Genomic DNA, 12,952 nt, shown 5'->3' with positions numbered 1-12,952 from the left:
CTCCCCACAACAGTCAGTCAGACTCACCTCACCGGACTTTCCGGGGGTCCTTAGACTGGGCCAGGGGAAGCCAGGGGCTGCACCAGGTACTCTAGAATCGCAGGGTCCAGCTTAGCCTGCTCTGCCACCCCTGTGCTGTGTGACCTTCAGCCAGGCCCTACCCTCTCTGTCTTGGTAAAAGGAGACTGTTGGAACCAATGAGCCTTCTGAACACTGGGCTCAGGGCACTTGGTGACAGATACTTCCAGGCCTGCAGGAGAGCCCTTAGAACCAGTACCAGGCCTCTCTTGCTCAATGTAGCTAGTTTCTTTCTTTTTCTTGGAACCAGAGCAACAGGATTAGCCAGTATTGGCCAAACAGAAGGACCTTTGCCTTTCTGCCCTCAACCCAGAGCCTGAGGGTTCTTCATGCATGTTGGGAGTTATGGCCTTAACCCTTTGTGGGCTGAAAAGGAAGTCCTCTCAGGGAGAGAGCCCAGGCTTTGCAGCCTGACTGCCTGGCGCTGCATCCTAGCTCTCACAAACAAGCGTTGTGACCTCAGGCTGTTACTCATCTTCAGTCTCCTCATCTGTAAAGCAGAGACAGTAATAACACTTCGTGGGACTGTGGTGAGAATTTGGCAGCTCACTGCTCATGAAGGAAACATTTCCTTAGCCCTCGTACCTGGGAGCGAGCATTCTCATTGCACCACTGTGTCAACATAGCCCACAGACAGCAGCCTCACTGATGCAAAAGTCCAAACAGACTGCCTGTGCTCACTCGCATCCACCCCAAGGCTCTCCTGCCAGTGAGGGCACCATAGTCAACATCTGAGCTGAAGTGGCCCTTCCAGAACCTTCTCCCCGATGTACAGTGTCTGTCTCCAGAACTGAAATACTCAACAGGCCGTAAAGAATTAGGGGCCTTGGTTTTTCTGCTTGGACAGTGAGACTAACACTGAAAAAGACCCGGCCCTGGGATGGCTCAGTGACTCTGGAACGTGGCGTGCATGTAGCGGACCGGGCAAGGGGGGCGGGCAGGGTGCATAAGAACTGCAGGACAGGGGCAGATAGAGCCCGTGGGAAAGAGGCCTGGGGAGACAGAAGACTTCTGCATCAGGGGCTTCTGTTTGCAGAGGAGAAGCTGAGCAAACATTCTAACCTGAGAAAGTCCTTTTTCCTCCCTGCACAGGGAGCTCCCAGGAGATGGAGGTGGGGAGGCAGGGCAAGAGGCTCTGGTGGTTCTGGGAAGGGAGGATCCACTGGCTCCCTTCTGGTGCAACACGGACACTCTCTCTGGGCCTCAAGTGTCCATATATGGTAAATGAGGTGGCTGGCCTAGATAAGTGGGTTTCCCACACTTTGTAGCTCTAGAGCCCTTGTAATGAACCCCTGAAATATAAAGCATATAACGGGGAACTGTTCTAATGGCTGCAGGGGCCGGGCCAGAGCCCATGGCAGCCTCGGCCCTCAGAGGACCTCCGGGCGCCTCTGCAGCAGGTGGTCTCTAGGGGCTCGACGACGGAGCCTCCCCTTTCTCAGAAGAATGAGCCCCACATCTGGGAGCACTCCTTTCCCAGTCAGCCATAGCCGCCCCAGCTGCTTCCTGAAACGACTCCATTTTCCAAGGTCCTTTCTTCTTAATAAGGAAACCTAATTTGGGGGCTGTCAATGAGGAAGCCAGGCAGGAGGGAGCAGGTCTGGCTGGCAGGACACCCGGGAACGGACAGGTGTGAGCCTGCGGAACCGTTCATGGGGCCCCAGGAGCGTCCTGTTGCTCACTGCCCCCCACCCCCTAGGACTGACAGCCCTCCCAGCCCCTGGCTTCTCCCACTTCCAGCCCACACATCTGAGGCTCACAAGGGGATGGTGGGACCTCCGGTCTGAATGCACAGCCGGCGCTCTTATAGGTGCCTCCCGTGTGCAGAGCCAGCGCTTGGCGCTGGAGACAGACCCCAGGCTGAGCATGACAGCCCTGCAGTTTGGGGACTTGGGTCTGAGAGGCTGCAGGGCGCTTGGCACAGAGCTGGGGAGCACCAGGCGTGTCCATCTGGGGAATGCTAAGCTGTCTGTTGGGCAGCTCCAAGCTGGAGCTCCTGGGAAGCGGTGAGCCCTAAATCAGTGCTTCTCCCCAGGTGTGGATTCTGACTCAGGAGGGACCGATGCCGCTGGGTGGGGACTGTGCTTGGAGTATTGATGATAGCGAGTGCCCCGCAGTGGTGGCCGCTGGAGCTCAGTGAGGGATGGGGGAGAGGTGGGAGGCGTGGGAGACTTCCTTGGGGGGAGTTTGAAGAGCTGCACTGGGGGAGCAGAGACCCTGGCCTGGGGCCACGCAAAACGCGGTAGTACAGCATCCCCCCGCCAACTCCTAGAATGGGGCCAGATTTGAAAGTGGCAGGGCCTGGGCTTTGGGGTCAGGCCTACCTCTGGCCTGGAAACCCCTGAGGGCAGAGCCCGGGATCCCAGGGCCTGGCATGGAGGAGGTGCTTATCAGTGTTTGCTGAGTGACTGAACGAGGCAGTTTGAGTCCCAGCTCTGCCTGACATTGGGGACCTGCCTTAGCCTGCCCTCCTCGCCTGTGAAATGGGTACATGTGCCACTGTGGATTCAGAGGCCTGGCGTGGACAGTGACTCACCCCTGCCCTTCCTCCCCTTCTTGCTGGCAGGTGGTCAGTCGGGTGGCAGCTCAGCAAGGGTTCGACCTGGACCTCGGCTACAGACTGCTGGCTGTGTGTGCTGCAAACCGAGACAAGTTCACTCCGAAGTCTGCCGGTAGGTGATGGCTGGGGGCTCCACGGTATCGTCGGGAGTAGGGGTGGGGCACTGGATTTAAACCCAAGGCTGTCACCACCCCTGTTGGCTGGCAGCTCGGTTGGTCCAGGTATGGCGTGAGCCCCCGCGTAGCAGCAGCTCACCTGCTGGCCTCTTGAGCCCACAAGTAGGGCCTGTCCCTCATCTCAGGGCCAGCGAGGGGCCCGGGGCACACCACACCCCAAAAACTGGCTAAAGGGAGATGCACATCATCTCATTCCATCACCACAGTGACCCCTTGGTGTAAGTGCTGTGATCATCCCCATTTTACAGCCCAGGAAACTGAGGCTCAGAGAAGCTGCAGAGATTTCCCCAGGTCACACGGCTAAGAAGTGGCAGAGCTGGGATTTAAGCCCAGGCCTGTACTCCAGAATCAGCATCCTTAACCCTGAGGCTCCGCTGCATTCATTCAAGATTTTTTTTATTTAAAATAAAACACAAATTAAAATAAAAATGAAACAGTACATTCAGGATTCTAAAAGACTGCTCTGTGTAGTATTCTCCATTGCAACTCTGTCCCGGCACGGGACCCCCTGACTCTATAGTAAACAGAGGCCACGGAAGGTACCCGGCAGCATTCTGTCTGTGAGGGCTTTAAGCACACTACAGGTGCAGCTTTACCTGTCCCTCCATCCTCATTACCTTGCTTAAAAGCAGGGGAAGCTGTGTAAGCTTTTACTTGAACAGACCTGGACAACCCAGCCCTGTCACTTGCTGAGTGTGTGGCCTCTGAGCCTCAGTTTATCTCCTCGGGAAGGCAGGAATGACAGTGAGACCGTTGCCCGGGTCAGTGCCGAGCAGTGTCTAGATGTTGTTAACGTTCTTTATGGGGCCTGAACAATTCATTGAAAAAGAAAAAAGTCAGTTATTTCCTCTGTATAACAATAAAACAGACGTTTTCTCTGAATTCGTCCATCAGTTCTTTGGAGTGTATATAGAAACAGCTTAATGCAAACGTTTAAAGGACGTCTCATGATGGGTTTTCATCAGTCTGCACAGCCCACCATCGCTTGAACACGGGTTTGTGCTTTGCTGTGTTTACGACGGTCCATGCACGTGGATGACACGTCACTCATGAAAGGTGGTGAAGGTCTCATTAGCCAATAGCTGCTCTGAGATCCCTGACGTGCCAGCCTGTGTTGGGATATCGCTATTGTATTGAACTGCTTGCCAGGAAATGGTCTTGGAATCTCATAAGAGACGTCTGTTCCTGATGGAATCTGCAGTTTTAATAATAACTTAAGTCAATACAATTTTGACTAGGTAAAAATTGCTGCTTATCCAAGAAGCATATACATCCATATCGCTGTTTAGTGCCTGCTCTTTGCAGGCATCTGGCCGGGGCTGGGTTGTGCTGAGGGGTAAAACAGATGTGGTCTCACCTCGGGAAACGTACCATCCAGAGCAGGGATCGGCAAACTTGCTTTGTAAAGGGCCAGATCGTAAATAGTTTAGACCTTGCACGCAATACGAAAGCAGCCATAGACAATATGTAAACGAATAAGTGTGGCTAGTTCCAAGAAAGCCTTCTTTATGAAAGTAGATGATAGGGTAGTTTCCTGATGCCTGGTCTAGAGGGAGAGAGAATCATCGACCAGATAATCACAGCTGTTTACTGTACACCAGAAACTAACACAACATTGTAAATCAGCTATACTTCAATTTTTAAAAAAAGACATGCAAAAAAATCACAGCTGTATGTGTGACTGTGTGCGTAAATTCAAGCTGTGATAAGGGCCATGAAGGAGCGGTCTCAGGGATGCCACAAGACCACTTGGGAGTGGGGAAAGGCTTCCCTGAGACCCAAAGGTCAAGTAAGAGTTGAGTAGGGGAAGAAAAGGAGGAAGGACTGCCCAGGTAAAGGGAACAGCCTATGCAAAGGCCCTGAGGTAGAAGCAAGCATGGCTATTTTTTTAGCAGAACTAAAAGGAAGGCCAGTGGTTCCAGAGCCCTGGGGCAGAAGTCAGCAGCAGTTAGACACACAGGGCCTGTCTTGAGGGTTGTCCTAAGAGTAACGGGAACATGGCTAAATTCTAATTTTGCAAAGATCGCTCGAGCTGCAAAAGAACAGATTGCTCAGGGGAGGCCGGTGTGGATGGAGGGAGCCAGTTGGCAGATTGCTGGGATGTCAGGATGAGGATGATGGTGGCTGGACCAGGAAGGTTCCGCTTCCTGTGGAGTGGAGTGGAGACAAAGGGATGACTCCAAGGGATATGTAAAAGGCAAAACCGAGACAGGGAGAGCGTGGCCAGAGGGGTCGAAGGAAAACAGGAGAATGGGCTGTCCCAGAAACCCCAGCTGCTCCCCAGGTCCATGTGTAACCCCTCCCTCAAGGGTCTCTCACACCCCTGCTAGTACGTTCTGGGTGCTCTACCATATTTTGCTTCAATGCCCAGCTCTGTGAGACACAGGATATTTTCTACATTTATGGATGAGGAAATTGAAGCTCAGAGAGGTCTTGTGACTTGCCTGCTGTCACACAGCTCGTAAATGGTGGAGTCCTGGCCTCCTGAATCCAGGCCTGAAGCTGTGCCCACTGCATCACTGTTGACTCTGGGACCAGTTGGGGACCGAGATTTAGGAGGCCTCTGATCACCTGGGCCAGGATCTGAGAAACTCCTCCATTTGGGAGAGCTCTTTGCTTCACTCAGATCTCTCTAGCATGGCCCTGCCCTCGTCTAAGTGGTATTTCCAGCATCACTTCTTCTCTTGAGACAAGGGATTTGTTCCTTCCCCATCTGTACCCCCAGTTGTGCACTGCTCTTTACAGTCTAGAGAGCCCTTTCCCATGCATGTGTCTATCTAGTCACATGATAGGCCCTAGGCCCACGAGGTGCGTTCTCAGTGTACCCATTCTGCAGCTGAGAACACTGAGGCCCAACAGGGCCTGCGGCTTAGCTGTCACTTGAATTCACTTATCAGGAGTCAAACCCAGGTCAGCCCCAAGAGCCATGACTAACCACCTTTCCCAGGCCGCCTGCCCTCTTGCCTCACGGCTCTCAGGGTCCCGGTCATCCCCCTGCTTGACCCGTCTTTTGGGAAGGCAGGGCACCAACCAGTCTGACGGGGAAGACTTCAGCTCCTAGTTTCATTGGTTGGGATAAAGGGTCCGTGGGGGGCAGGCTTGACCGTGAGAGGGGTGGAGACCACAGAGAACACAGCAGTGACCCCAGATTCCAGAAGCGACTCCAGCACTGGCCCCCATCTTCTCCACATTGCCCACCTCCCAGAGCTGTGGCCTCATCTGTAAAGAGGGATTATATGCCAATCCCACAGGTTGCCCGGGAGGATTAAATGACGTTGCCCAGGCGTGGGAGTGAGGGGCCCAGCTAACACCTGGCGCACAGTGGGTGGCGAGTCAATATTTTCTGGCCTTCCTTCTCTACTTCTGTCTTTTTCCCAACATGGTTCCCGACCTCTCTAAGGCCCTTTCTGCCTTAGTGAGGCTGTTTCCCACCCTCTCTTTCCCTGAGGCTCTGTGGGTGGTTGCATGACCTGCCTAACCCCACCTCTGGGTACAGCTGGGAGAGTCCCCGTGGTGTCAGTTGTGTGTGTGCAGTGGCCACACCGGCCACTACGGGGCCCACCTGGGCCTCTCCCAGCCAGGCTTCTGCAGTTCTAGAACACGCTCTGTCCCCAGAGCTCCTGCAGCCTCTCCGCCCTCCCGTCTTCCTGTCTCCGTCTGGGTTCCCACTCTGCCTCACTGGCTAGTGCAGTTTTTACCCTCCCAGTCCTTCCCTCTCCTTTCTCTCTGAGGGTCTCTGATGCTGTCTGTCTCTGTCTGTCCTTCCCTTTCCTGCTGCCTCTGACTTTCTCCCTGCGTTGTGATGTGTATGTGCGTGTATATGTGGCGGTGAGCATGTCTGTGTGTGTGTGTGTGTGTGTGCGTGCGTGCGCGAGTGTGTCTCCCCTTCTGCCTCCCTCACTCCTTCTCCCGCTCTATCTCCCTGTCTGTCTCTCTTGTCAGGAGGCCAAGCTAGGGCCAGAGGGCCGGTGGGATGAGCTCATGCAGCAAGAAGCAGAGTGGCGCTTTGTCAGGAGAGATGGCGGTGCGCTGGGCTGGGCTGTGCGCGCCAGCATTGGTGGGCTCTGGAGCAGGTGCTCAGGCCTGGGGGCAGTGCTGTGCGGTGTGTGTGTGTGAGAGAGAGAGAGGGAGAGAGGGAGAGAGAGAGAGAGAGATGGAGCGTGAGCGCAGAGCAGACACTGCAGCAAACAGCCAAGTCAGGCGTCTCCACGTGGGCCCCTCTGATACCCAGCCCCCAGCTCTTTGTTCTGGTGCAGCCTTTAGCCTGTGTGCTCGCACACGGGAGCACGCGCACACGAGCACGCACGACAGCATCCTCCTCATTGGGAAGGTCCTTGGGGGCCAGCAGCTCCCTCCTCTGCCTCAGTCCAGAAGGTCACCTGCCTTGTGCCTCCCCTTGTCCCCCCTCCAGGCCACGGCAGGCCCCCCCGCCCCCCGGTCGCTGCCTGCCTGCTCTCGGCAATTTGGCAGGCAGTACTGAAATGTCAGCCTCCCTGGCACCAAGAGGCCCACGCCTGCTGGCTTCGTGGGCACCAAGCACCAGGCAGTTACCATGTCCAAGGTCCCCAAGAGCCCTCTGTGTGCCTCTGCTACTGTCCACGCTTGAATGACTCTGTGCCTTTGGTTGCCCCTGTGAACAGCCCAGAGGCGGGTTAAAATAATAGAATAGGGAATGTCAGAACCCAGGGGATGGGGAGCCCAGGGCCCAGAGAAAGGGGGATCTGCCCCAGGTTACAGTGAGGCGGGGCAGAGCCCAGACAAGAGCCTGGGTGGCCCACTGCCCATCCTCACGCCCCTCTTGCCTCCCTGAATGATGGCTCTGGGCTCCCTCTGAGAGGTGAGAGGCACGGGGCTGCTGGCAGAGTGGAAGATGTGGAGAGAGCCGCAGGTCTGGGAGGTGCCAGGGCACCCCGGGGGCATCCTGGGAGAGGCGACCAGTAGGCATTTGGAGAAGGGACCAGAGAACTCAGGAGAGAGGTCAGGGCTGAAGAGGCAGCCCCTGAAACCTCCGAGGAAGAGGAGGCCAGCCTTCTTAGGGACAAGCGGAGGGCAGTTGTCAACGACCTGCCTGTGGGCTGGACGTGACCTGCAGACAGCTGAGGTCCGACTGTTCAGCGGTTTTTAAAAATGCATATTAGCTGCCAGCGTTTGCTCTTTGGAAGACTGTACTGTCCAGTCAAATGCCTGGCTTCCTTTGAATGGGAACCTTGGACCCAGCCCGGCACGGACTGGGTGGTGGCTGACCCCTCGGATAAGTGCCGTGCTTCCCGAGTTGTCTCACACCCCAAGCATTTCCTGAATTTGGAAACCTGCTGGGCCCTGTGGACATGTGTGTTTCTTACCTCTTTTCTACACACACGCTCACATCCCAGCACAGCAGCCTGAGCCCCGGGCCCGGGAGCGGAAACCCAAGCAAAGTGGATCACTTGCTTTGTGTTGACAAACATCTGCCCGGCCTGTTCTCTCCAGTGTGCTGACAGCCCCCAGAGGAGCTGACAGCAGCCCACAGGAAGGCCAGCCTGGGAGGTGAAGACTCAGGAATGCGATGGGGCCCCTGCTCTGCGCCTCCCGGTCTGTGGCCTGCGATCCACTCAGGAGGGGCTCGGGAGAAGCTTGGTCCTTCTTGGAAGCCCTCGATCCCCGGGGAGCTTCTGCAGCAATTATGAAGCAGCCCTGAGGCTCAGAGACAGACCCAACCCCAGAGACCAATGGCAAGTGTCCCGCCTCCATCGGAGGGTTCGCATGGGGCACAGACCTCAGAGGCCAGCCAGGTCGTTTCATCACTCCCGCCCAGGACTCCTTAAGCAGGAGAAGGCAGGTCATAAACCATTTTCCTCTGTCGTTGAAAACAATCCTTCTTGCTCCCACCTAGCTGAATGGGGGGCTTTCAGACCCCCACGGTGGTGCTCACATTCCTGGCCTCTCTTGGCGTCCCCGCTCCTATCTCTACCTTCACGCCTCCCCCATGGCCTATCTCCACCCCCTCTGCCTCTGCCCACACCATAGCACGCAGCCGCCTTCCCGTCACCATCACCGGGGAGGACAAATGGCCTCATTCAGGGACACCCTGCCAGATCTGTCTCTCTAAGACAAAGCTGTGCGCAGCTCTGCGTGAAAAACGGCTCACAGCCGCCCAGTGAGCAGGCAGGATTGGTGGGTGCAAATTACAGGGGGATTTGTTAACGCTTGCTGGATCCCCCCAGAGAAAGCGGCAGGTGGGCCCTCACCCTTGAAATGCCGGGCTGCCCGGCTGGGCGCCTCGTCGAGGCCGGGGACAGACTTCCTCCTGGACACCAGCCCCCACCGCCACATCTGAGCTCAGCAGAGCTGGGATGTGAGGGAGGGACTTGGCTTCCTTCCTCCTGCTTGGCCGCCTCTGCACTCCAGGTCAGGTCCTGCTCAGGAAAGGGCTCTGGATTTCATCACCCAGCCCCTGGGAACTGACTCGCGGTCAGCTCTGTTTAAAGGACAAAACCTGTTTATCACTCACCTTCTGTCGAGTCACTGCTGTGAGCGAGGCCACTGGGGCTCTTATCAGCACACCCATTTTGTAGAGGTGGAAACTGAGGCTCTAACAGGGACAAGACAGACCAGGTACATGACTTCCGGGGCTGGAGGCAGGACTTGGACCTCCACGTGATTAGATCTGGAGCACAGGGAGCTGTGCCTCTTCTGAGTGACCCTGTGTGAGCAGGTGGGGTAGGTCATCCTGGGCCAGTGGCCCCTGGCTCCCTCCCCTCCCCCAGCTCCCTGATAGCTGAGGCCCAGTCACTCTGCTCTTGGAGAAAAAGAACAGTGGGGAGGAGCTCATGTGACAGAGGGTTTGTGTACACAGCTTCCCGGGCTAAGGAATTGGAGGGAGGGGTGTGCGATGGTCCCTGGCACGTCCGGAGTGAACAGTGAGGAGGGGGGCAGTGCCACGGAAGAATGAGAGAAGGCAGATTTGGAAATAGCTTCAAGGCCCTGGAAAAGGGAACTGAGTATTTCAGTGGCCATGAAAAGTGAGGTCCCCTAAAAATGATTACCATCCGGAAATACTTATGACATAATATTGATTTCTTTTTAGAAGGGTAACAAAATGTCATGCTCAGTATGACCTCGACCAGGTGCAAAAACAAACTATACATTTGTTTAGGCAGAGGAAGCAGAAAACAGAAGGGAATACGCCAGAATGTCAGCTTAGAAATCAGGGATCTGTCTGGATGGGGGGAGGTAGCTGACGCTTTATTTCCCATATTTTCTGCAGGGGGCATGGATTCTGTCTTGGTCAGGATGGTCGATGGTCGCCATGGGCTCCTCTGGAGTCTGGCTGGAGTTGGCATGGGGTGGGGGGAAGCGAGAGCACGCTGGTCTTTTTGGGCTGCTCAGCAGTTTCCCCAGCACAGCCCTCTGCTTCCCGAGGGCCTGGGGGACGGGCCCCTGCTCGCTGCGGGGGCTACTCTTCCTGCCTCCTTGTCTTCTGTGGGGTTAGCTCATCGCTGGCTCCCCCCACAGAGCCAGGGTGTGCAAGGACACGGCTGCCTGAAGGCCCAGCTGGTGGAGATCTGCTTTCCTGGCCTGTCCAGAAGGAGAGGGGGTGGGGGGATGAGGGCATTGGCTCATGGCAAGGGGGGCCTGGGGGCCGGGACCCTGACAGGCCGTGAAAAGCCCTCTCAAGATGGGGCTGCTTTTCCTACCTGGACCCTCACGACTCCAGTCCAGAGCCCCAGCTGGGACTCCACACACATGATTGGGACGGGGGTCTGTGAGGCAACAGAGGAAGGAGAGGCCACTGGAGGTACCTCAGTCAAAGGATGTGTGTCTGAGTTTGGGTTTCCCCAGATGCAGACCCCGCAATGCAGATTCCGGTGCAAGCGATTTATTTAGGAGGAGCCCAGAAAGCACCAGTAGAGAAGCAGAGAAATGAGATGCGGAAGGGAAGGAGGAGGATACGTGTGATGTGAAGCACTGTGCCTGCCGTGGGGAGCTCCCGGAGACAGAGTAGAACGCGCCCCTCAGTCAGCCCGAGAGGCCAGGGCGAGGAGGTGTTCAGCCAGCATCTGGCATCCATCACTGGCTGGGGCTCCTCGGGGTCAGGGTGCGGACGCACCCTTCGGCCCTCACCTTGGCGGAGATGCCAGGAAGAGCCACGGTGCCCGTGGTAAGCAGAGGGTGTGTGAGGAGGCATCCACAGTGCCAAAAACAAGGCACCCAGTTTCCGTCCCCTGCATCCCAACCTCATCCCCACCCCCGCCGTACTCTTCTGATTGTATCCTCCATATTGCTGCTTACTTGTTCTGACTTCAAGAGAGGAATTTGAGAAGGAAACTTTCTATCTTCTCTCTATGGCCACCGTACCTGGCGGACCAGCCCCCCTTGCCACATTTAGACGCTAACTGTCCAAATAAAGACAGGAGGCCCTGCATCCAGGTGTAGCTCCAGGTGCCTGGGCCGGCTCTCTGCTCGTTAAAAAGGGAGCCCAGGATTTGGGGAGCTGACCCTCTCCCCCTTGAACTAGCAACATCCCAAACATGGGAAGAGAGCTGACACGGCAGTGGTTTTCTCGCCAGGTCCCGTGATCACCTTAAGCCGTCTTGGGGGCCACATCCCTTTGTCCACACTTGAGGGTGCTCCAGACAGAGGACAGCCCTGGACAAAGCCATGGGGGCTGGGTACCACCCTCCACCTCCACCTCCACCTCCCCTGGGCAGGCCATGCCCCACCAACACCAACACCCCCAGCATCAGTTTCTTCCCCAGTCCAACGCATCCATACCATCTCTCTACCTTCGTGGCTGCGGGAAGAATAATGAAGTCCTGGGCGTGGGAATGCCTCTGAAAATAAAAAATACTAAATAGAAATTTTCAGGGCAAGGAACGACAGGCGTCTTGTGCCAGGCCCACTCCGTGCCAAGCACGGGGGCTACAAACACGTATAAACGCACCACACACAGTCCCTGCTCTTCGGGTTTGAAATCAATGAATGCTCCCATTCTGGGGGTGAGACATGACAGTAATCCTACACACAGACACAGCCCTTTACACGGCCTTTCTTGTCCGGCCCCGTGAGATCCCCACGGCGGGCTTTTTCCCATTTTAAAGAGGAGGAGACTGAGGCTCTGAGGGGTGGGAAGGTGGCCTCAGCAGGGGCAGAAGTGGGGCCAGAGCTCTGGCTATCCTTGCTTCTCTGCAGGTGTCCCCAAGGAGATGCACAGCCTCTGGGGTGATGCAGGGCCACGGGGTTATCGCCATTCAGGCACCAGGGTGTTGCCACGTTGCACCCAGAGCGCTGCCTTCCACCGTCCGGCCCAAAGGTGCATCTGGGACAGAGGACCTGCCCCAGGGTGCCCTGAAGATGCCGTGGCCGCCCGAGAAGTTAATAAAGCCATGGGCAGCAATTAATTCTGCAGAGGAAAGGGCCAGGTAAGAGGATTAAGGAAGCCAGAGCTTTGGTTTTAAGCTGGAGCTTAGCTTTCTCACCCCCAGAGGAGGGATTTCAGGGGATTCGACGGTGTGAGAGTGACATGGAGCAGGGACTTGGCAGAAAGTGGGCGAGGTGGTTATGGAACTTTCAGAGCAAGCATTGCAAGCCATGGCCTTATAACTACCTTCTGGGTTAGACAGACAGACACAGGAATTAATGATGGTGCAGGTATCATTAGCCTCGTTCATTTAGACTTACGGAGCCAGGGCAGGGCGGCTGGATTAGGAAAAGAATCTGATTTATAACCCCTTTCAATCATGATGATAGCAAATATGTGGGCAGTGTTTTCCCAGTACCCGGCGCTGTGTGCACCATCCATGATGATCCCAGACCCACGTCTGCCCCGTTTTACAGACGAGGAGACTGGAGTTTAGGAAGATTGAATGATTTGACCAAGGTCCGAATTGTGATTCAAACAAGAATATCCAACCCTGAAGCTGTAAGCTGCCCCCTACTCTATGTGCAGGTTGCAGTTAAATGCTGGGAAAGACATGTTAATACTCAAGAGAGCTTGTCAGGATCACCTGAATTGCTTGCAGGTGGAGATATTAAGTATTTGACAATGACTTGTCCTTGTTGGTGGGTGAGACACCCTCTCATCTTTGAACTCATGCAGTACTCACGGTCTTTTGCAAAGTGAGGAGCAGAGATCCTGGCATATAGTAAGCATTCAGTA

General features: G+C 55.7%; 1 protein-coding gene across 1 annotated transcript in view; it reads left to right on the top strand.

Moving 5' to 3' along the window:
- ZMIZ1 (zinc finger MIZ-type containing 1) overlaps positions 1-12,952 on the top strand; it is a 141,785-nt gene that overhangs the window by 47,887 nt on the left and 80,946 nt on the right. Inside the window, exon 4 of the mRNA XM_082854962.1 lies at positions 2,645-2,750. Within this exon, the coding sequence (XP_082711088.1) occupies positions 2,645-2,750 (106 nt within the window). The remainder of the gene's footprint in view (positions 1-2,644; positions 2,751-12,952) is intronic.

The sequence above is a fragment of the Leucopleurus acutus genome (genome assembly GCF_964270905.1).
Source record: "Leucopleurus acutus genome assembly, chromosome: 14".
Classification (NCBI taxonomy): domain Eukaryota; kingdom Metazoa; phylum Chordata; class Mammalia; order Artiodactyla; family Delphinidae; genus Leucopleurus; species Leucopleurus acutus.
Note: the sequence above shows the minus strand (reverse complement) of the source record. Positions and strands in the feature narration are given on the sequence as shown.